The 25,868-nt window shown below is 33.4% G+C and overlaps 1 protein-coding gene across 1 annotated transcript in view; it reads left to right on the forward strand.

Annotated features, from left to right (window-relative positions):
• Positions 1-17,834: 17,834 nt before the first annotated feature.
• Positions 17,835-25,868, forward strand: part of LOC149794759 (pyridine nucleotide-disulfide oxidoreductase domain-containing protein 2-like) — a 158,294-nt gene continuing 150,260 nt past the window's right edge. Inside the window, exon 1 of the mRNA XM_089964391.1 lies at positions 17,835-18,176. Within this exon, the coding sequence (XP_089820517.1) occupies positions 18,056-18,176 (121 nt within the window). The 5' untranslated portion in view covers positions 17,835-18,055. The remainder of the gene's footprint in view (positions 18,177-25,868) is intronic.

Below are 25,868 nucleotides of genomic sequence, written 5' to 3' on the forward strand. Positions count from 1 at the left end.
ACCACACAATTGATAGGATCAATAGGAAAAAGATGCAAAATATGATTTTATTGATAGAGCAAAGAAACATTAAAAAATTACAACGACAAAAATCACAACAACTATCTGCATTAGCAACCATCTCAAACAATAATTGATGAAGAAGTAGAACAAAAAAGACAAACAGGAAATGAAGCTAAACGAGAGAGAAAAAAAAGACCCGGAATTAAGAGAATTAGACAAGTGTGGGAATTACGTTCTTCATCAGGTAAGAAAGATGCAGAAAACAACTAGAAGTGGTTTTGTTAATCAAGAAAGCGGTCTTATTACTTGTCCTGATAATGTTCTTGCCGATGTTAATCGATTAGAAATTCTGATCGGAGGAAAAAGCGCCGAATGTAATTCTCCAGAAATTATTAATGAAATATCTGCCATTTGCCGAAGATTATTTACAGACGGTGTTATGGATATTAATGTTTATCACTCTCTCATTAATGAAATTGTTGATTATTATTATAGTAACTGAAATACTGAAACATTTCGAAAAGACGTTTATGTTGCTGCAACAATATTAAATTTGGCTAGATATTCAGATGATTATGCAAGATCAACTGGGCCGTCAGTGATGTTTGCTAAAGTTAATACTGATCATCCTCAGCATGACAGTTTAACCAAAGGCGCTGTAAGAGCCGCTGGACGAGGAGCTGACGGAGAAGCAGTTGTTTCGACGAACTTGAAATTACAACTTTGGATTTGCTACACATAGATTATGTTGGAAGGTAATCGTAGAAGATTTTCATGCGCAATTCCATTATCTCATATCTTTGGATTTTGTAGAAATGTCACAAAGATTATCTTTGGAGCTAAACATACAGTTGTACTTGTAAGAAAAGCAAATGATAATGATGCAATCTGGCATGTTGTAGGAGGTGATGATGGTAAAGTAATATTAATAAAACTTTTACTGTGGATGTCTGTAATTACTCCAACAACTGCTGAAGAAGAAAAGTTAATTAGTTTTATGAAGTCAGGTGGAAAGTCATTGTTTTCATGGTTGACAATGACCACAGATAGCATTCAATGTAATGTTAATTTGTTATTTACATAGCAAATAGCAGCACAACAAGGAGTTTCTGCACCAGGACATATTTGTGTTGCTTTACAAAGTGCTGTGCAAGTAAATTCACAAGTACACAGTCATATGATATTTGAGAAACTTGGAATTAGTGAACTTTCTTAAAGGATCAATGGGCAACAAGAACCATCTGAAGATATGATGCTAAATTTTGAACTGGATCATGTAGCACGTGTATATCATCGTTTGATGATGTGTATAGGACGTGATCAAAATATAGATAGTGGTTTACAAATATCACAGATTTTAAAAATCTGTACCCGATCTATTACTTTTCATTGGAGCATATAGATTTATTTAAACAATCCGCAGTTGATATTTATTTTAAAGCTCGTGTGAATAAGGGAGCTATTCCTGATTACAGAGCAATTGCAGTTATACTCAGTGATAAAGCAATGTTACTTGAAGGTGTTGGTGGACGAATGCGAGTTACTGACCCGCCGATAGAAAAATGTAACATTTTCAGTTGAAAATAACATATTACTTATAAAAATGTCATAGCATCATTTTAATGTTAGTCTGACTCCTGGTCAGATTAAAAGCTTCAATCAAATTCAGCAAAGAACTGTGGAATAAAAATATTGTAATAAAGTTGGAGTATGCGCATTTGGTTATAGCGCCGTGTTTTAAGGAATTCTTAGATTTGTGTGATTACTTGTGTGATTATTGGAATTCGGCGCAATAAAAATATCCTTAGCCCGAAATAATTAGCCAATTACTAGGAGCAAATGTCACAGAGTTAAGTGTTAGCGAGTTTCCATGATGCCATGGTTCACTAGTAGTGAATTCAGGCCAAAACCGAATGAATGTCCCTGTCGTAAGATAGTCCATATTAAAATCTGTATATTGGTGGTGTGACTGCAGTGGCAGTATTTACGATAGGAAACCGGTAAATTACAGAAAGGAATAAATAAGAAGGGACTCGGCAGATACCGTATATGTCGACATGGGGGCAAATGTGGTGCAGTTATATTGGTGAAATGTGTCTGGAAAGCATACATTGACTGACCTAAGGTGGCGAAGTTAAAATAGTTCCCAGTGTTAGGGGATACTCGTATATTTTCTAAGGAGTGAACGGCTGGCGGTATGGGAACCTGATGAAGATAAACCATGCAGATGTGAGGTTGATAGATATTTGGCAGGTTGTTTTATATGTGGTCTTACATTAATTAGAGTAAAATTTAGGTACAGAAAAGGACACGTCAGGCTTTCTAATTTACAACTTAAGTTGTATGGAAATCTTTGGAAGGTTGGGGTAAACTTATGACTTCTAGCGAGAATCATGCCAGGGTTTGACAACCACTCGGTCAAGTAAGGACCACTGGCTTGTAACAATATCACTAAAAAAGATCAGATCACAGGTGGTCAAAATAAACTATATTTTCAGTACGTCAACTCAGGTATCTCAATGACGCCAAACAATCAAAAAGAGGCGTTAAATTCAATCTTTCTACAGATGCAATTAAAGACGCTATACCAGCATTGATAGCCGCTGCAGCCCCAGCTGTTGCAAAAGTAGTTCACTTGGTGCTGTTGGAACTGCAGCTGGGATGGCATTAAAAAAGAAACAAGACAAGGATTTAAAAATGGGATAACGGGTCTAAGATTACCAGAAACTCTTTATGGATACGGTAAAGGTCAGAGACTTCCAGGAATACTTCATTAATTCTTCCTATGCCAAATATTGATGTACTCGATACTGCTCTTAAATATAATTTTTTTAGAGGTGTTTTTATGCATGATCCATTACCAGAACAACCAAACAGTAATATTGAAACCGTATCATTAATCTTGAAGAAAGTTCCGGTGATGGTACTAATTGGGTTGCATACGCGAATGATTCACATGGGATTATTTATTTTGATTCGTATGGGTCAACATATTATACCAAACGCATTGAAATATCAAAATATTTTCCAGCTGTGTTCATTGATCAAAATATTTTTTCTTCACGACTTTCTGTATTTACAGAGTTAACAAGTTTTGCAATTTTGGAATTTGTACCGGTTCGGTCAAATTTGCTGTTTTGACTTTGTGCAATGGCTCTTAAACGTATCCAAAGAATTATCAAGTTTTTAGCCATTAATATGATCGATCAAAATACCGTCTTCGATTACCCCACGAACACATTTGTAGACAAACCTAGGACTGAAATAACATTATCCCCCTTAGTATTTACCACGAGATAACCAGCATTAGTGACATTACCAACTGGTGTTTTTTTAGTCAACAGTTCCTGATTACACCATCACAAGATGCTTCATAATTCTTCATATGTTTTACAAATTCTTTTTGCACCATTTATATAATAATATTATTTATTTACATGATTATTTTTCTAAATGATTATGTTAAAAATCTGGTGAGATATTCTTCAGCGCTTTTTATGACTGTCATTATTATCAGTGTTTTTTTATTATCATATTATCTTTTCAGTTCTCTTTATTTTTTACCACCATATTACACACACAACTGCATTTATCCTCTAACCCCAGCACCACATTTCAAACATGGTTTAGGTCCTAAACTCCCTCTCCATACACTTTGCAAGTCCACATAATTCGTTTACACAAGTTTTGTTACATGGGTTGTAGAACCTATCATAAGCCATTTGGTTTTATTCTTTGTTTGAATCATTATATATATATATATATATATATATATATATATATATATATATATATATATCTATCTTTATATATATATATATATCTGAATTACAATATGGATGAATTTAAGATATCAGTGATTGTTAAGAGTAAACCTTATGAATATAGATTCAATCTTGATTGAAGAACCCATCACCTACAAAGATGAGCTCTGGTTGATCAGACGGAAACTCTGATTGAAAGTATTCGTAATGCCAAGAAAGAATTTTGCTATGATGATGCATCTCATGTGTGGTCAACATTTAAAATCATATGCAACACTGATGTTATCGATGCTACATTGAACGATTAACAAGCGGCGACGATTATTATCTCGACAAGATATTTTTTCAGAGTAAAGTTTATTAAGGAAGTAGACAAAACTTGGATTATCAGTGACAAACGTGACCCTGTCCTTAATAATGAAAAAATCACTGTATTAAAGACAAATTACAAACTAGGAATGTCGACTGGTATTGACAAACCGTATTATGAAAGAGCATATACTGTAACCATGGTTATTTATGCAATATATCCACCGAATGATAAACCCAGCATTCATGATCTTAAACTGATGAAATTGTCAAGGCTAAATTTTATAGCTGAATGACTAATAGAACATTTTACAATTTCGACTGGTTTAAAGGATAAAAGACATAAAATAATAAATGATTGGGCAGAAATAGTTAAAGATACCGGAGCATCTATCAAAGACAACACTGAGCTAGGAGAGAAATTAAAATTTCCAATAATGGTAAAAACGATTATGGGAGTGATTTTTATATGAATCAAAGTATAAATTGAATGGAGCTTTGATTAATTGATCATAATGTGCATGCGAGGACTAATGCAATATTTCCACAAAATCGAATTGTTAAATTTTACCAAGGAGATATAGTAGATTTTATTAATGAAATAAATAAAAGTGATCCAGTATCAGTATGGTTATTTCAGAGTTCCGATATGGAAACTATGATCAGTTGATTAGTACGACCTAATGGAGATATTTATTGCACAGAATCTCTCCACAATGAAATGAAAGATATTGTGCTGAAATACACACATGACGATGTTATGCATAAAAGATTACTCAGTAATTGTTTTACGGTTCCATCAGTCGTGGCTCATTCTGCTAGAGAGAAAAATATGTGGAAGCCTACAAGGTCTGATTTTTTCAATGATATAATATCGAGTTGTATCAAATACAGACAATGTGGATTATAGAATACCAAATACGATTATAAAAATGTTATCTCGATTGATATGGCTGCATGTTATCCCAGAAGTTTTCTTGGAATGGGAGAGTGTTCTAAGTATTTTGAGCGATTTGGACATCCAACACATGAGATGACCAGAGTATCGATAAATGGACCATTACCAGATTTTGACCCGACAGGATTCGCTTGTATGAAGTCATTTAAGTTTGCTGAAGATCTTCATCTGATTTTTTTATGTCAGGTTAGGCAAACATTTTTCAGAAAAAATGTGGGCACCACAGTATTATTACAATATATGCTCGATGTAAAAATACTGATATCATTGGTTGTAAGTAAAGCAATTATATCATATCGTCCGCAGAAACAAATTTCGCTACCACAATTTATAAGTCAAAGTAATTTTAATTTATCAGACGAAACTAAATTAGGTACAATTGTGAGTTATATTGATGGCGAGTCATCGCAGTTTACTCATTTAAGACCTGCAATGTTCGCATACGATTCGATAAATCTATTATGGATGAGAAATAGAGATTCAGAGTTTGCTGTTGGAGTTGCTACAGATTCAATTTATATCAATAAAAAAATACAGGATTGCTAGAACAACTGCATATTGGCACTTATGCATCATGGGTGAATGGCGAATAAAACAAGAAAATATACAGAATTATTCTGAATCCGCCGACATGAAAATTGAGGATATTTATTACCAAAAAATCAAATACTAAAACTGTCACCTGCACCATTGGTATATGATCCTGTGACCAGAAAAAAGACTGTTTATCTCAATGGGCCTGCAGTTCTGGGCAAAACAACTCATGTGACTGAATTATTTCGGAATTTTGATATAGTTATATTAACACCTACACACCGACTCGCAAGAAAAATGAAAGATAGAAATATTAAATCATGTATGTATCATAAATTCTTTTGATGGAAGGGAGATAAATTATTCCAAGGATTATTGTTTGGGATGAAATATGCACCATTTCATTAGAAACGTTAAAAACATTTCTTGATTGGTTATTGACAAAAAATACTGATGTGATAATGTGTGTCGATCATTGTCAATCACAGCCTTTTTTTGGATTGTCTCCACATAAATGGCTGAGGAAAGTTGTGGATTATTATTATTAAGAAATAACGGTTGATCATAGAGTGCTTGATCCAGAATTAAGTGAATTTATGAAATTAATCAGACTACAACTGAATAAAGTTCAGTGTGAAATAATGCGCGAGACAATTTCAGAAATAACTACAAATTTTTTTTTGAATTTATGGAGATAGTGGCAAGTAGAATGACAGTTCATGACACACTTCAACAACTATTTTTTTTGTTACATAAAGAAAAGTTTTCAAAGCTACGCGTTCCATTGTGTTATCGACCAGTAGATACGTGATGACCGAATAGTAAAGTTGATATACCAGTATCGTTAGAGAAATAAAATATTGTAAAAAATTATATCATTTTAGTTCCTGTCAGTGCTGTTGGGGGCGCGTTAACTATGGACAAAACACCATGCATGCTAGGATACGCAATGACAATTCATTCATCACAAGGATTAACCATCTTTGATACAAATGTGTGGATCGTCGATGATCATATCGAACGGTCAAACTTAGTTTATCTCACAGTGTCTCGAGTGAGAAGAATATCTCATTTGCAGAGAATTGTGACAGAAAATAATAATCAAGTTCTGGAAAATAACGATGATATAGTAAGATTTTTTTAGTTATAAACAGTGTGACAAAAAATAATAAGCGTGACTTTGATCTTGATGTTGAATTGATCATGACATTGAAACAACAGTAAAATAATCATTGTGCAATCTGTAACACAGTAATGTTGTGGCAGTATTCAAATAATAATCCAAGACAATTTACCATAGATAGAATTAATAAAAGTTCTGGTTACACGCAAAAATGTGATGACCTGTCTTGAATGTAATCACCGTCGAGTTGATAGTTTACAACTAGTGAATGCGGTGGTAATTGTCAGTCTTCAGGAATTACTTGTAATTGTTCACGTACAAATCTACACTGAGGAGCAGTTAAATCTAATCTGTAGATTGCAGGTCTACCTGTGGCTCTTACCACGCTGGAAATTTTATGTGTTGCAAATTTCCCGCCCTCAAGTTCTCCAGGTTCATATAAATATCTTACAGTAACATTACCTAGTAATGGTTGTTTTGAAAAGTCATGTCGTTGTATTGGTATATGCTGTTTTTTTTGTAACTGCATTAATGGGCTTCATAGAAACTGCACTAGTAATTTCATTATTTAACGCTGCTATGACACTTGGCAATCTTGCAAGTCATTCGCCAGAACTCATATCTTTCTGAATTATTTCCTTTGCATATTGATATTCAAATAACCACTCTGCAAGTGTTCAATTAAATCATTCAGCATTTGCCTGATCACGATGAATTGCAGTCTGTCCTTGTCTAATTGTGATGTTATGTTTTTTCATCAGAGATGATACTGCGCCAAGAAAAATTACATACCATGATCAGCCTGTAGTAACTGGCCATCGCAAGGGTCCTCGTTGATAAATTTGTTCGAAAGTAGATACAACTTCACCTGCTGTTGTAATTCATAGTGGTTCTGCTTTCTTATATCTACTTGCAATGTCAATGACAGTCAACGCATATTTTATGTACATGATTGACTTCAAGCAATTTTAATAGTATAGTATGGTGAAAACAAAATATCTGCTCGATGAATTCATTAGGAGTGCTGACATCAAAATGTGCATGCTGATTTTTTTTTAAGGTGGTGGTAAGTAAATATGCCATATTGCCTGTCGTGCTAAACAATTTGCAGCAAGAAAACGTCTAACATTTGCTGCATCAACGAGTTTACTAATCTCTGCTCAACCCCTCCAATATCCTCTTGGGTTATAATAAATTGATTCCATTATTTTATATTAATTGGTTGATTAATTACCAGCCCCAATACTAGTTTACCTTTCATCGCAGATCTTACCAACCAATTAGCTAATGATTCTCTGAAAGTTCTTTATATATGGAATTTAACGAGTTAATCAATTTCACATCTGCAATATGTCGTTGTTGTAAATCCTTATTTTTATAAGCTACATCATGAACATGACATGCTTGATTAATAGCACTTATATGATACTCTCCAGGTCTTGGTTGATCTTGCTCGTCAAGATGGATATCAAGTCTGGTTCCAGGACCACAATAATTATATCCTGGAAGATATTTTTCTCCTGGGTATTTAGCCCATGGAGTTCTGGTAATTTTCCTAATGAAGTAGAGATATCACCAGCTGTCTTCATACGAGACGAAATAAATTTATATTTATTTATACCACATTTTACACAACTGCCTGTAATTGCACGCTTTTTATTTTTTGTTATCACTGTTGTTAATTCACTTGTGGGGGTAGATACTCTGTAGTGAACACTATATAAATTCATATTATTTATTATATTTGTATAACATGGATGCAATTATTTCTCAGCACACAAAGGCAAGAGCCAGTCAAACATTATAACGGTTACATACAACCTTATTTTGACTACTGTAATACAGTATGGGGTAATTCAAATGATAAAAACATAGCAAAGCTGGCACATCTTGAAAAAAGAGCATTAGGGCTAATATTAATCCAGAAAGAAAGCAAGGAAAATTTAGCTGGTAAGTTAAAAATATTACCTATTAAAGACTGAGTCTGTTTGAGAAAAGCCAAATTAATCTACAGGATGTTCCATAATAGTGCTCCTGAATATTTACAATCACTATTCCAGTATAGGCTACCTGATAATACTCCCCACCTGCGATCCATGTCTACCAAACAGTATAAAATTCCCAAACCAAAAAAGGAGTTACTTAAAAAGATTCCAATACTCTGGAACTCTGCTCTGGAATAGTATTCCAGTTGAGATTTGAAATGCTCACCCTATTTCCTTCTTCCAAACCCAATATATCCAGTGGCTTCAGAGACGCAGCTAAAATAAATAAATTCCTTTGTGTGAGGGCCTCAAGGTAGATTAGTTCTTAGCTAATTGTGTTACCCTCTTTAAATAAGGTCATTATTATTATTATTATTATTATCATCATCCAGCGCTACCAAATTCTATCAGAGCAATTATCATAGGTCCATCTGGGTCTGGTAAGATGCAAGTATTACTTAATCTGATAATGAGACGGCTCAGATGGGATTAGTTGTATTTAGTAGCTCCGTCAGTTGATGATCAGAGATATTACGATGTACTTAAAAGATTTTAATGAAAATGCAAAATTGCTGGACGAAGATGGTAATGATATTATTGATTTTATCACCAATATTGATGAAGCCCCATCTGTAGATGACCTCGATGGATTTATTAATCATCTTGTAGCATATGACGACGTAATGCTGGACAAACAATCAAATCCAGCTAGAATATTTTCTCGAGGCAGGCATAAAACACAGATGTTATATATGTTACTCAGCGATATACATAAATATCTAAAGTGATTAGAGATACTTGTAATATTTTAGTTGTGTGTAATGGAGTCGATACACATACTCTGCGAAACATTCATCAGACTTGTTGTTCAGGAGACATAGTCATGATTAAGTTCAAAAACTTCTTTTCAAAAGCACAATCTACTTTAAATGGATTTATAACAATACATTCACATGCTCCTCGATCGCGATATCGTATAGGTAGGTCTTGATAAAATCTTCGGTTGAGAGACTGATATAAAAATGATTTAATTACTTACACATTTATAGCAGCAGAGAGGGTGCGACCACAAATGAATGTCACAGTGGGTAAACAAAATTTTGAAAACACGGCAAAGATAAAGTAACAAAAGAAACTCACCCAATTATAGAAATTCTCGTTTTTTTTTAGAGGCTTCGGTTTGACGTTATTGGTGTATTTAGTTCTTCATTTTTCATAGGAAGCTTTATGTTCATAAATGGACTTTAAAGCAAGTGGTCTGTTCACCCTCTCTGCTGCTCTTCTGAACCTGTTTATTGATTTGTAATGTTGTGCCGATAATGTAATTTGTATAGCTTACCGTATATAACATCATTACGTGTTATCATATATGCCATTGTCATTCTTAGTACACAGTGTTAGATTTAATTTCAGCTGATCGGAGTCGACGTGACAACAGCTGTAGAGCTAAGCACAGAAGTTGACCATAGCAGCTGTGAAGCTAAATCATAGCAGCCGTAGAGCTTAGTGAACAGTGTTGCTGGTCGAGTAGCAGATGATTGGGCATTGCTAACCGATTGGTCAGTGCTGATTACTTGATTGAAAAAGGAAATGAATGGTAGTCGGTGACTACCTCAAATATTGACTGCTTGATTGACCAGTGTGACTGGTAACCAAGTGTGCTGGTGATGGAGTGTGCAACTCCATAATGTAATCTTTTAGCTGTGGGCTAATTTTGGGGTTTGTAATACCCAGTGTTTTGGGATTGTAAGGATATTTTGTATGATGTATGTCCCTTTGTTTTCATCATTTTACTATTTGAGTAAAATACCTCATTTTTCACAATCTGAGTGAATTCATTTTTACTATTTGAGTAAAACACATCATTTTTTTTCTTCATGTGAAACTGCTGTGAATCATTCACCTTTGTCCTTTTCTGTGTAAGGTCGTTTATTTGTATTTTCATTTGTTGCATTATGAGGCTCGTGCGGATTTTGTTAATTTGTCCAATATTTGGATCTTATACATGCATGTATTAATCATAATTCTTTTCTCATTCAAGTCATTCATCATTAAACATTGTTTTCTTATCACCATCAAAAGTGTTCTGTTGTAAATCCAAAATCCATCCTGGTTATCTTGTTACATCAACATCTTCCATTGTTAATACTCTAATGAAACTGATGCTGAACCACAGGTGCTTAATGCGAGCATGATGTTGAGAAGGAAAAAAACAATAATCTGAAGGAAAAAATCACAGAGTAACAAAAATACCTTAGATCACCTCCATGACCCGTTATATAGTATGATAGAGAGGGTCCTATGTCAGAACCTATCATGGGGGTAATCTATGGTATTTTTGTTGTTGCGTTATTCCAAGCTCAAGCCCAACGGAGTATGGCTAAAGTGCGAAAAGTTGCGAAAAGTTTCAAAAAGTGTGAAAAGTTAGGAAAAGTTGAGAAAAGTGCAAAAAGTTAGGAAAAGTTGAGAACAGTTGCAAAAAATTACAAAACGTTGAAGAAAAAAACAAAAAATTAATGTAAGCTAAGATTAGAAACGTTGCCTTGAATTGAGTATTTAAGCTTATTTGTTCCCAAATTTCGGTCTCTCAAAGTTACAACAAAGTCATTTTCTCAACATTTTTTAAAATTAAAACAAATAAGTAATAGCAAAGGTTTTTGTTATCTTCATTTGCATCAGTGTAAATACATATTTTGAAACAGCTATAAAAACTTGATTTTGGCATCAAAAAATAAAGTTAAAAGGTGGGAAAAGTGATCCTAAAATCTTTTTTTGTAGATTTCTTTCAAAACGGCATACCTATTTTGAATTCAAACACAAGTATTTATGCAAAATATTGTCTCTTATTTTTTTATATATATCTATTTTTGGTTTGGTTTTAAATTTCCGTTTTCCTTCAGATGTTGTTATTAATGGTAGTGATGTTTTTAATTTTACTGTTTTTCATGAGTGTCCATGCACCATGCGAATGAATGCAGTTTCCTTCCATAAGGTATCACGGTACCAATTATTTTTCCATATACCTCAATGCTAATGTTTTGTGAAATAAATATACTTTCTGTCCTACTTGGGCATGCATGTCACACACTGTCATATAGAACAATGCTAGATTGTCAATTTGACAATGACATAACCAGGTACTCCACTGCATTTAAGAGAGATAACTCTACTGGAACTAGACAGGGGTAAGAGTTATCTAGTCACAACAAGCACATTTTCAGCCATGTGTACCATATTTTAAAAAAATCATAAAAAATACAAAATATGATCTAGATAGAAATTAACACAAACTCACATGTTGCCAAGAGGCTCAACTTTTTTTAAAGCCAAACAGAAAGTACAACTCTTACATAATGCACCAATCACAGCTAGTGTTGTTCTTTAATTCTGAATACAATGTTCCATACACCTTAAGCTCCGCCCACCTGGACTTGCGCAATTGGTACCGTTATACCTATAGCAAACTTTACTTTTTCCAATAATCTGTGAAATAGTTCGGGACTGTATAAGTAACAAATATACTTAGTCTCACTTGTGAAAAACAATTTGATGAGGTACTAACCTATGTCTTATATGAATGTGTATAGAAATGTCATTGAGCTGTTTGAACTATTGCTTTCATACTTTTGCTTCACCATCAAAATCATCTTTTGAAATAAAATGAATTCTTTCAACTATGAGTTGTATCTTATTCATATCAGCACTTATTGAACTTCACATAGGTGATATGGGATAAATCACATTATGTCATATTATGTAATAACTAGGTCAAAGGTCAATGTACCAAATAGTATGTACCTGTCCTACTTCAAAATGTACAATTCACCTAAAAGAAAGGAATTTATATTTGTTTGGTAGGTGTAGAACTTAACATCAGAGACAGATGGACATGACCCAATCTTATTATAAAGTATAAGCTTTGATCACTTTACAATATCTGCAGATACAAGAGGTCACTAACTACCAGTCCTCACACAAAGGTCCACATACCCATCCTCTTTGTAACACAAATAGTAAGCTTTCCTCCTTTGTAATGTGAATAAAATTGTTTCAATAAGCCAATCAGTCACCAAATATAGTAAATCACAGCTTCTAAGTGGTTATGTTGGATTGGGGGGTGAAATTAGGGGAATAAAATACAGAAAAATGCCAAATATAAACACTAAGTATAGCACATCAAATGTAGTTAAAAACAGGAGGAAAGTGTTTATCTAAAAGGGAGAGGTAGCTTATGATAAAGGAATTAAAGGAGGCAAAATCAGCAATGCGAAAAATGAGAAGTGAAAGTTTGATGACCATACCTTGGACAAATATATGGGGCAGGGCCCAACAGGTCCAAGGACAGCCCAAAGGCAACTGTGCTATAACATCCCTTACAGGACCCAAATTTCAAGCGAAGTTGTGTTCATTTCCATCTAATATAAAAGGGTGAATAATTTAGATAATATAGATACATATAAAGTATATTTCTTCTACATAAGAATTTAATAATAATTGGCATAAGATAGAGAGAAACTTATCTCAGATCCAAGCAGAACATACCTTTCAGTTTTTAAACTTGTAAACTTTACTGTGAGAAATTATTGAATTGCTTCTACTTACATTTGCATCAAGATTGAGGGCTAATATAATACTTCACAAATCTTCTCTTTATTTTCATAACCAGTCACTGAAAATGTGAGATTTTATTTCCTTGAAATGTTATGACTGGTGTAAGGGAGATAACTGAATGATATACATAAGGTGTGGTAACCTCGAATACATTATCCATGTAATATAGATGAGTTCATCAACAACCTGTATTAACTTCATTGCAATTAAATTATCTCAAAATACATTACTGATAAAGTGAGAACCTAACATTTAGACTCCTATATTTAGTGGAGACCTCAAGAGTCATGTAATTTTAATTTCTAAGATGATGTAGCTCTTTCATATCACATAGTTCATATTTTCTACAATGCCGGCATGTAGAGTGCAGCCTTCCATAACCATGCAGATATCATCTCATGCCAATTTGGATTCTTGTGATGGGATGCAAAGTTTCAAGAACAGTATGGATTTGAATGGAATGAATATACACTGTGTGACTAAAATGGTTATCATTCTGTAATGTTGGACCAAACATGGAAATTCCACAAGAGCAGCTTCACAGAAAGAAATAGGATTAATTGAAAGTCAATAGTAGATTATAATTGGGCTTATACAAGTGCCAATGGGAAATGCTGACTTAAGGAAACTGTTCTTGTTTGTTGGTGTTCACTGCTACTTCAACAAAAGGGAATGCAAGAGAACTGAACTAACTACATGAACAATTTCAAAGCAGGAGAATGTAAAAAAAAAAAAAAAGGACAATTAGAGCAGAACAATTCAAATCAAAGTGGGAAGGAATACCATATCCTTAATAAATTACCTAAAATTACTCATACCAGAACATCCCACATGGTACAAATGATCTATCTACAAGTGTACTTAGAGTGTTCTCTATCCTGGTTTATGGCATGCCTTACAAGAACAAGATAGCTGTTTTTGTACACATGATTTTTCATCTTCTGCAGGTAAAATAGCCAATATTTGGCCAAAATCAACTACATTATGTTTACATAACTTATTTTGTTTCATGCATTCCAATCTAGGAGGTAACAGCACATGCATAAAGGCATCAGGTAACACAAGTCTATATCTATCATAGCTATAGTTATCAAAAGACCCATCCAAAGCCATCTTGTGCTATTTTCTAAAGATTTCATACATTTTATTCTTAAAGAACTTTCAATATTTGACCAAAAGTGTTCAGCACACATTTGTTTTCCTACATCAAACTAGTATAGTTCATAAATGCCGCCCACATGTATGCGTTTCTATGGATACACTGTGAGGCTATTCTTTCCTTTAGGTATCACGGTACCAATTGTTTTTCCATATACCTCAATGCTAATGTTTTGTGAAATAAATATGCTTTCTGTCCTACTTGGGCATGCATGTCACACACTGTCATATAGAACAATGCTAGATTGTCAATTTGACAATGACATAACCAGGTACTCCATTGCATTTAAGAGAGATAACTCTACTGGAACTAGACAGGGGTAAGAGTTATCTAGTCACAACAAGCACATTTTCAGCCATGTGTACCATATTTTAAAAAAATCATAAAAAATACAAAATATGATCTAGATAGAAATTAACACAAACTCACATGTTGCCAAGAGGCTCAACTTTTTTTAAAGCCAAACAGAAAGTACAACTCTTACATAATGCACCAATCACAGCTAGTGTTGTTCTTTAATTCTGAATACAATGTTCCATAAACCTTAAGCTCCGCCCACCTGGACTTGCGCAATTGGTACCGTTATACCATAAAGACTTCAATGTCAATATCCTTTCAAACATTATAATTCTTCTTAAATTTCTTCAAATCGAAGTAGTGATTGAAGCCGTGGTAAGAGCATGTTGGGTCCTCTTCACAGATGGTAAGCCATGTTTGCAAAAAGGACACCATTTACTACAAGAACATATAAACACTCGTTATTAAAACTGTACGTTAAATAATTTTGAAAATCAGTTACTATACATTATAATTTCATTTGTGAAACAGAAATACTGATTGCAACTGATAATAAAATATAGTCAATCCATTTCGCAGATAAGTCTTTTACGCAACAAGGATACCATTTGCAAAAAGGATCTTTCTGGAAATATTTTATATACAAAAATATATATATTAAATCCTATATAGAATGAGTTATTGCACAATATAATTTAATTTGTGATACAGAAGTATTAACTAAACTGAAAATCAAAATCAATCGGGTTGGTCAATATATATATATATATATATATATATATATATATATATATATGAATATATTAAATTTTAGAATTGCGACTAAAAAATACACAAATGCCGATAATTCTGTGCAACTAGTTTTGCATTTACTGTTTGCTTCATAATTCTTTAGTGTTTTACAACCTTTAATGAAATCGCTTCCTTCATACATTAAAGATACTACTGATTTCATTAAAAAGCTTAAGTCTATTTCACAACTACCTGATAAATCAGTGCTGTCCTACCTGCAGCGGCCCGCAGGCTGATTTTAAATGGCCCGCCAGAGCTTGAGCAGCTATATAGTCGTCGCTTTTCAGTTTTCTGCTGTGGCTCTCGGCTTCAAGAAAAACATTTTTCTGTGGCCCATGGTGTTAACAAGGCTGGACAGCACTGTGATAAGTCAATCCTGGTATCATTAGATGTAACATCACTATATACCAACATTCCACATACAGATGGCATTAAAGCGTGTAAATATTTTCTAGACAACTATTCTAAAAATATCACGCTATCTAGTGAAGATATTTGTAAAAAAATTTAACTTATCTTGGAAAATAATATGAATTACATCCTAATAATGGGTACGGCAATGGGTAGTCATATGGCTTCTTCATATGCTTCCTTTTTCATGGGTATATTAGAAAAAGATTTCTTTCAAAACGAAAAGTTTTATACATTGGTTTGGTTTAAATTTTTAAATGACATTTCGATGATTTGGAACCATTCATCAGAAGAACTGAACAAAATTCTATGATCACCTAAATCATTTTCACCTGACGATTACATTAACTTATATTGCATCCAGTGCGCAAGTTTCAGTTTTTGATGTAAATGTAATAATAAATATTGATAAACTATCTCTACAAATAGTCATGTCAAGGAAATTAATATGCACCAAACATATTTCCAAAACAGAAATTATCATACACATATAATTAATTCTGCACTGAACAAATCATGTAATCTTAGTCAACATGAGGCTTTAAATACAGGAAAATGTACAACAGAGAAAATTATATTTCCTTTCACAATACAATATAATTCTTCATTACCTAATACATGTGTATAGGACTTATAATTAATAAATACTGTAGTCTCCTAAATTTATCAAATAAAAACAGTGTCAAAACACTTTACAAAATTAGACCAATTAATGCTTGTAGAAGACTCAAGAATTTGCAAGATGTTTTTAATTAGAACTAAACAGACAGAAAATAAAAAAAGATATTTGTCATCGTTTAAATGTAACAGACATCAGTGCACTCAATGTGCAAATATAAGAGAAAATAATTCTTTTAGACACACCAATACAAAAGAACTATGTTCTCTACAACACTAACTGCATATCAACTGATGTGATTTATTTGATAACCTGTAAAAAATGTAAAATGCAATATGTTGGACAAACAAATTTATAAAATGCTAATATTTCAATAAATTTTAATACTAATAATCACTCTACTCGATTTTTCTTTTATGGCAATAGATATTGTGCATGAAGACATGAACACACTCATAAAAGAAAATTATTGGATTCGTAAGATACTTTGTATGATAATGGCCTTAATACCAAGGCACTATATAAAATTGTATAAAATGTTAATTAAAACATTGATATATTTATTGTATATCCTTTATAAAAATGTAATTGTATGTATGGCTGTTTGTCTCTGTTTTGTTATTTTAATTTTAAATGCACTTTTCGTAACGTTTCGCATTTTAGTCATCCAACAATCACCAGAAAAATGAGAATAATTTTACACTGAAGATACAAATAAAAACAAACTAATATTTTTTATAGAATGCATACACGTGAGATTTTGACTGCAGCAATCAGGTTAATTCCTGATGCAACTGGTGGTTTTTATACTACACCAACACTGCCACCAACCCCTAAATTTTACATTCATTTTTGCCAGGAAATAGCTATTTTGAATATTTTCCTGTGACAAGGCAGCTAAAAAAATCAGTATGTGCCTTATGCATGAATAATATTCACTAGTACTAAAACAAATTAGCATACTTTTCATCACCCCTCAACCATCTAGATTTTTAGGTATTTATCTCTGTAGCAGACACACGTAAATACGTAAGCCATGTCGGCTGCTCATTTGCAGCCCGAGTTACGCATTTGATCTCCAATTCTCATCTGACAGGCAGTCATCAACAAGCCAACCCATTTCCAAGACAAATTCAAAATAAATCTAAACTACATTACAGATTTAGATTATGTGTGAATTTATAAATGCTAGGTTTGCGATAATTAGGTTCATGCCTTCTACCTTAAAAATCAGGGGGTGTCAAAATACGAAACTATCCAGTGAGACCATAAGACGGAAAGTAAGAGTTGGAAAAGGTCGTTGCAGCCAAGAGTTATATAGCTAGAAGACGAATTCTACTGACGTAAACAAATTTAATAAGATATTGTTTGCATTTACATAATAAGAAACATCGGCACGTTGGCTCTGCTTTACTGAGTATAAACTCTTACGACTGAAATTGGTTGGATTTGGTTCCTGATAACTCGCTTTGCTTTACGCCATCATCAAAATGAACTGTTTATTTACGAAGCCTATACGGTATTTAAGCTTCTCAAAGACAGCTCCTAGCATCTTACTGACAAAAGAGAGGGAACCGAAGACGCAGTATGATGCAATAGTTGTTGGAGCTGGTATACATTCTTTATCAATATTTTAATGTGTCATTTCTATTAAAAAAAAGTTGTAATTGGGCATACATAGAGTTTCCTCAGACCCTTGCCACCCCATTTTTGATATTTGGACATTTATGTTCTGGTGTAGGGTCAGAGTCCATTCCCTACTGAAAAGTTTGAATTCGCCATTTGGTGTTGACTTGGGGTAGCCACTTACTAGCCGGCCCAGCAAACTTGAATGACCTTTCATCGAGATGCCTGCATGAAATCGATAGGAATATGATTTATTTTCTTAGAAATTGTGATCATAGCATTCGTTCTGTCTTTAATCCACTGACAGACGAGGCAAAAGTACATTGTTGCTGAAAATTGACCTGGATCTGGTCATTTGCATTCAAAGTCACGTGACTACATAACTCTCGCAACCTATGTGTCACTGACATCAGAGATCATACAGTCACGTGATATTAAAATAAACAATTTCTTCAGTTGCAGTAGGAAAACAAATCGAACATATAAATGAAAATCATGTTATTTGTATAGAAAAATGAAAAAACATAACTTCTCAAAATATTGTGAAAATAACGATGGAAAATCTGTAAATTTGCAGCAATTTGAAGAAAACCAGATTCACTATGCAGAGAGCACATGTCAAAATGATAGTTACGTGATACCAACAAAAATGTCACATGTGCTCTGTACTTCTTGAGAATGGTTTTCTCCACCCTGCTGCAATACTGAAAGGTTTCTGGTTGTCGTTCTCAGAATAAATATGTTAAGAAGTATGTGTGCGTTATATTTATTTACAGACATTAAGCGACTTCATTATAATATGTCCAAATTCTATGTACAACAACTTTAGAAATTTGTTTATTGTCGATATCACATAACTATATGACTTTTGATGTCGTTGACATGTTGGTTGTGAGATTTGTATAGTCGTGTGACTCTGGGTGCAAATGGCCAGATCCAGGTCAAATTTCAGCAATGGTGTATTTTCGTCTTGGCTGTCAGCGGATTACAGACTTGATGAATACTATACTCATGATTTTTGAGAAAATAAATCATATTCCTATCGATTCCATGCAGATATATCTTGATGAAAGGTCGTTCAAGTTTGCTGGGCTGGTTAGTGATGAATGATGATAAAACTGAGGCTATTCTGATCACAACACAAAAACTTTCTCAGTCACATCCTTTACCTCAAACAATAAATATCAGCAACACCAACATTAAATTCACACAATCAGTACAAAACCTAGGTGTTACTCTGGACAGTACTCTCACATTGCACCAACATATCATGAGCTCCATTAGCAAATATCTTTCAGTTGATGCCACTAAAATACTTGTATGTTCATTAGTACTTTCAAGACTGGACTATTGCAACTCAGTTCTGTCTGGTTCATCTCAATATCTACTCCAGAAACTTCAAAAAGTTCAAAACACAGCTGCTTGGATCATACTTAGAGTACCATGATCAGAGCACACCTTCCCGCTGCTTTGTACCCTACACTGGCTATCTGTTTGATCCAGAATCAAACACAATTTTTTTTCTCTGTGCCACGTTTCATTGACAGACTCTAGTCCAGCATACCTATCCGACCTCACCCATGTGTACACACCAGCAAGATACTTACGCTCCTCTTCTGACAATCGTATACTCATTATTCCCACTATGAAAACAAAGTCATATGGACAGCGTTCTTTTGCATACCAGGGCCCAGCAACGTGGAATGAATTGCCCACTGAACTTAGACACAAAGACACAGTGATCCCATTCAAGAGTGCTCTCAAAACTCACTTCTTTACCTAGGTCTCATTGTTGCATATTTATTCCCCCCCCCCCCAATAATCCCTAAAATAGTATGCCAGTTGCTGATCAAAAGTTGAAAAATTGAAATCGAAAAATAGCATGTAGTCAAATTTTCTGATATTTGGAGATCAGCAGTTTTTTTGTCAACAAAGGAGAATTGGTAAACATATCAAAGTTTGAAACATTTTGTATAGTACCTGAAACTAAGTAAATGTTGTGATATTCCAACATTTGTCAAGTGAATTTAAAGGACTGAAAAGCATCCCCATGTTTTTCCAATCTAGGATAATTTTGTGTAAATCATCCCAGATTGTACATTAGAATTAATCTTGCTGTGATTTACTCCAAAATAATAACATAATCCAGGCAATTCTGATATAAAAAAAATGCATGGTGCTATTCATTGTTTCAGTTGTACATGTTCTTGTATCTGAAAACTGAGTAGTAAATTAAAAGTTAAGACAATGGTTAACATCAGTCCTGAAGAATACAAAGGGTTTATAATGTTATGAATATTTAATTTAATTTGATTTGTTTGTTAGTGTTTAATAATTTTTTTTAAAGTTTTGTTGTCTGCTATGGGTAATGAAAACATGGTATTTAGTTGCTGATTTGTTCCAAAATCAGTGACTGTTTTGGTAAACAACTTTAATTTTTTTAAAATTTATCTTTCTCTTCGTAAGAATCATTAAGTTGAGTCAAGGTCATACCTGGACTATGTGACATTTATCATGTGCCAATTGGTAACAAACTTCTATTTTTTTCCAGAAGAATGAACTTTTGACCCTCATCCCAGGATCTGTTTTGCATCTTTATTTGTAGTATAACTGATGTTTTTATAAACGCTTGTCATTTGGCCCTTAAACACATGATACATTGAGTGATGTTAAATAATGTTGTGACCAGTTTGGGTTGAATTTTCTTTTCTTCAAATTATTGAGTTCAAGTGATTATTTTCTCTGGAAATACAAAAGTGCTCTGATATAATTCTTGGACAAAGACTGGAATTTATACTGAATTCAAAACTGGAATAATATTTTCTGTGATTCAGCAAGAGACTGTTGACACATCTGTACTTCATAGGTTATTACAGACATCATAGCCTTCCATCTTGAATTTCATCGGGATTCAAACTGAGATTCACTTAGAACTTTTCATTGATAGGACTTGTGTTTATAATTCTTGGATCATTTTTGGATTAATTCACGAAAGCATAAGTTCTTTTTTTCTTATTTTTCACTTAGTATTTTAGGGAAATAAATTATTTGTTAAATTTTACAAAGCTTATTGTCTTCACTCTTTTCTGTTACTTATTTTAAGAGCATAGACTCATAACATTAAAAAAAGTCATTCAAGTCTTGTATGCTTTTAATACCAACTATTTCTTTAACCTATGGCATTTTTCAGAATTTGGTTACCCTTACTATTAAATGCTGATTATTCACTTAATTTGGATACTTGTACATCCATATTTCTTTGGTAGGTCATTATTTACAAACCCAGAGAAACACCTATGTCAAAACTTTTCAGACATGGTCATTCTAGAAAGTACCACTCGTGCCAAACAGAACTTACCAAATTAATTGATCTTTGGCTGAAGGAAATGGATAATGGACATATGACTGGGATTGTTTTCCTTGACTTCAAGAAAGCCTTTGATCTTGTTGATCATAAAATTCTGCTGCAAAAGTTGAACTGTTACGGGTTTGACAATCCTTCTTTAAACTGGTTTAGATCATACCTAAATCAAAGGTCTCAACAAGTAAGCATTGGCAATATTAGCTCTCAGACTCACACTATTCATTCAGGAGTCCCTCAAGGCTCAGTTTTGGGCCGTCTCCTCTTCCTTATCTATATTAATGATCTACCATTAAATAATGAATCCACAAATACAGATTTGTTTGCAGATGATGCAACCTTGTATACCTCTAGTTTGGATACTTAAGTTATCAAAATGAGATTAAACTCAGACCTTATTAGAGTCCAGAACTGGGCACAACAAAATAGGATGGTAATTAATGAAGGTAAAACAAAATTTATGATTCTGGGGACATCACAAAAGCTACACAAGTCAGGGAACCCAAAACTATCTCTTGCAATAAATAATCATCCATTAGAAAATGTAAAACTTGAAAGGCTTGTAGGTGTGTCTGTTGATAATAATTTATTATGGAATGACCATATTGATAAGCTTTGTAAAACACTGTCATTCAAAACTGCCCTTCTCAGCAGAATCAAGAAATATTTACCTATGGAAACTCGCAGTCTATACTACAAGTCATATATTTTTCCAACAATGGATTATTGTTCTAATGTATGGGGAAACTGTGCTAAATCTGAGCTTGACAGGATTTATAAACTTAAGAAACGTGCACACGTGTAATTTTAGATGCATCTGTTGATCATCCCTCAAAAGCATTATTTACAGAACTCAAATGGTTCACAATATATGACAGGATAGATTTTCACAAGGCAGTTCTTTTATATAAATGTCTACATTGAACTGCACCACAGTATCTTCAGGACTTATTCAGGCCTTTTTCAACACAATACCAGTTGAGATAAATATCACATGGAAATCTTCTAATACCAAAACCAAGAACAGAGCAATTTAAAAAGAGTTTTCAATACTCTGGTACAGTTCTGTGGAATAAGCTTTCACTACATGTAAAATCTGCTGAAAATATTAGAGTATTTAAGAAAAGATATCATGAGCATGTATGTATTTCTAATAGATAATGGAATTTAGTATTTTAATACTAAACATGTTAAAATAAACACTAATTATTGCTATCTTCATATAATGTGCATTGTTATACTCTCCTTAAAAGGGCCTCAAGGGAGAATAGTCCTTGACTAATGAGTCACCATCTATAAATAAAGCATCATTATTATTATTATTATTATTATTATCATTGATCTGGTATAAAGTGGTTTGAATGTTGCACACTGTAATGTCACAGTAGAAATGGTGATTTGAAAAAATTCATGCTAACCATTATTTTGACCTTTTGACCTGACATGCTCTTTTCTTGACCCATTTTAGTACCAGCCATCACAGTAAAAGTCCATAGCGATAAATAAGCTTCGTTTGGAAGTTTCTTAACAGTTAAGGCACAGAGCATTCAATAATCAGGATTGAATAGACTTTGGTCACACCATGTTTTTATAAAGTTGTTGAACAACACAAAATATTTAGTTTAAGATGAGTAAATGCTCTTACATGACCATATAATAATCTGTGTTTAAGGTCTATAGGTTGGTGCTAACAATCCGCAAAGGAGCAGCCCAGAAGTTTATACCACTGAGGCTGGTGATCAGACCTATTAAAGTGACATATTCAGTGATCAAAAAGTTATGAAAATGTTGTGTCAAATTTTGGTCTAAAAAGTTGACATTCAATATTGCTACATATTTTCGAGCCTTTAGAATGGGATCACTTTTTCTGCAATGTTGACAGTGCATCTTCCAGTTTTGATTACATGCTTGACCCACTTAATTTCAGGCAAGGCACATCAATTAAAAGTTTTAAAGATATCGTTAAAAACTGTTACAAATGTTGCTCTATGGTCAATTAAAATGATCAGATGCAATTTGAATGTTTCATTGTTTCTCTAATCGCCTTAAAATGTGTGCCATATTTATAATAAGGCTAGGTAAGCAAGACTTGGGTATTTTACTTTGCGTAAGACCAAAATTCCATGCAAGATATTATCATGGCATCTACTTGCTTATTATGATACATGAGTGCCCACCCATGGGAACAAGTGCCTCCCAACTTCAGATTTCATCTCTAAACATGTTTTGGCCTTCTGTCAAACTTAATAGCTGACCACTATGTTTGCCCTCTCCCCCCCCCCCCCCCCTCACAGCCCTGCATTGGAAGACATGAACCTGAAATTTATGTTTTGGAGTCACCTTTTAACTAACTAAATAATGGTTTTGCATAGTATGTTCTAATGTTGCCAAACATCAGAACAAGAAGTCAAACTTTCAGGTATATCTCACACACTTGGCAGCCAATATTGATGCTTTTCTACCAATTAAAGTCTTATTGCTTTAGTCAGACTTTACTTTGTCTTTTTTCTAAATTCAAATTCTGAAAGAAGCTAATGGACCTGTTTTCAAGTTCCATGGACCAACATTTGACTGGGCTGGATGCGATGGAAGCCAGGAATGCTGAAATTGGTTAAAAGGATTATAAGTATTGTAAATGGAATGATTCTATCAAAACACTTTCTTTAATAATATTTTTTTTTTGTTTTGTTAAAGAAATGTACTTCAGCTTAATCCTTTATGCATGTTGCAAAATATCTTTGCCATACACCTGTCACTCTTGTAGAAGTTCAAAATGTCAATAGAGCGCCCCCATAAAGACCACATAGGCATTATTATTGCGTATAGTGCTATAAAAAAGCTGATTTCCTGATCCCTGTGCCACTCTAATTTCAGATTGGGCCCTGCCTGTATTCTAAATCAGCTGTCCATCAGGCTTGTTGAAAAAATATAATTTGCCTGAGAAACTTGGATCATGTGATGAAATGCTGATTTTTTCTCTCAAGATGTTGACCTACCATAACAGTGTGTCATGTTCAAACCCCTGACACAGTTGAAGATACTAATCTAGTAATCTTCCAAAAGAAAATAAAGAAACACTTAAATATATGCCCGTGACATGTAACATGTATAAACGATACACTGTTATTGTTGGAGCTGATGTAAAACTATCCTTTGGGCAGTTTAAATAGAAGCAATTAAAAGGCCAAAAGAGGTCAGGACAGTTTAAATTGAAGCAATTAAAAGGCAAAGAGGTCAGGTAAAAGCTATAGTTTTATGTATAACTTCATTTTCTGACAGTAGTTAGTGTGAGGGGTTTTGAAGATTGCATTGGGTGAGCCCATTGGCCTAATTTGCTTGCATAGGTAAAGATCACAAAGTTCAACAGCCCAATATAGGTAAATCAGAGATGCTAGAAAACAAAATGTATTATGTATCATTGCCTTGAATGAGAATGTTTAAGCCATTTGTATTGAAGATTATTGACAAGTTTGTGAACAGCAGCATTTCTTTGAAGTTTGATTTTACTCCATATATAAATCAGAAAAGAATGATTATTTCCGAATATTGTTAAAGTTCTTCATTTGTGAAGGCAGTTTAGAAAATAAAGCCCAGCAAAATATATTTCACAACTCCTGGTTGACAGAGTTTTTGTGAAGCACACCAGCAAAAGAAAAGGGGGGTGCATTTAATTCTTTGCACATATGGCAAACATATCAACATCCTTCTTACCTGTGTTTACCATGTCAGTCAAAATAGGAGCACTATGTGTATGCAGTATATTTGAGATTCTGAATTGAACAGATTAGGTCTCGTTATTGTTGTTAGTTCTCGTTATTGTTATTTGTTCTCGTTATTGTTATTTGTTATGTTTAAATCAAATTGAGGTGAATTCAGTGTTCAGTCAGGGATGATTTATCCCAAGTTACCATACATAGGAAAAACATGGAGATAAATGAATTCACAACATTTTTTTGAGTTTAAAGTATTTTACAAAATATTTTCAATTTGACATCTTTACAAATTCCCCTTTGGTGATGAGAATACTGCTGATAACTAAATGTCAGAAATTTGTATTAAGTCTATTTTTATATTTTAACTTTTGGTCAGCACCTGCCTTAATATATTAGGGTTTATGTGAGAAAATACAAATATGTAATAATGAGATCCTGGTAAATTCCAGAAAGTTAATATTACTACATGTTTATTTCAAAATACCTTGAGCATAGCTAATGGCAACCGATGTTTTCAAACTGTAGAAAAACCAATAAAATAAACATTTACATTCACCTTTGCATGTTTTTTAAATAGTTCTTTTTACAATAATAATGGTAAAA

This window comes from Sinohyriopsis cumingii, chromosome 7 (genome assembly GCF_028554795.1).
Source record: "Sinohyriopsis cumingii isolate HCF-2022 chromosome 7, ASM2855479v2, whole genome shotgun sequence".
NCBI classification, from domain to species: Eukaryota; Metazoa; Mollusca; class Bivalvia; order Unionida; family Unionidae; genus Sinohyriopsis; species Sinohyriopsis cumingii.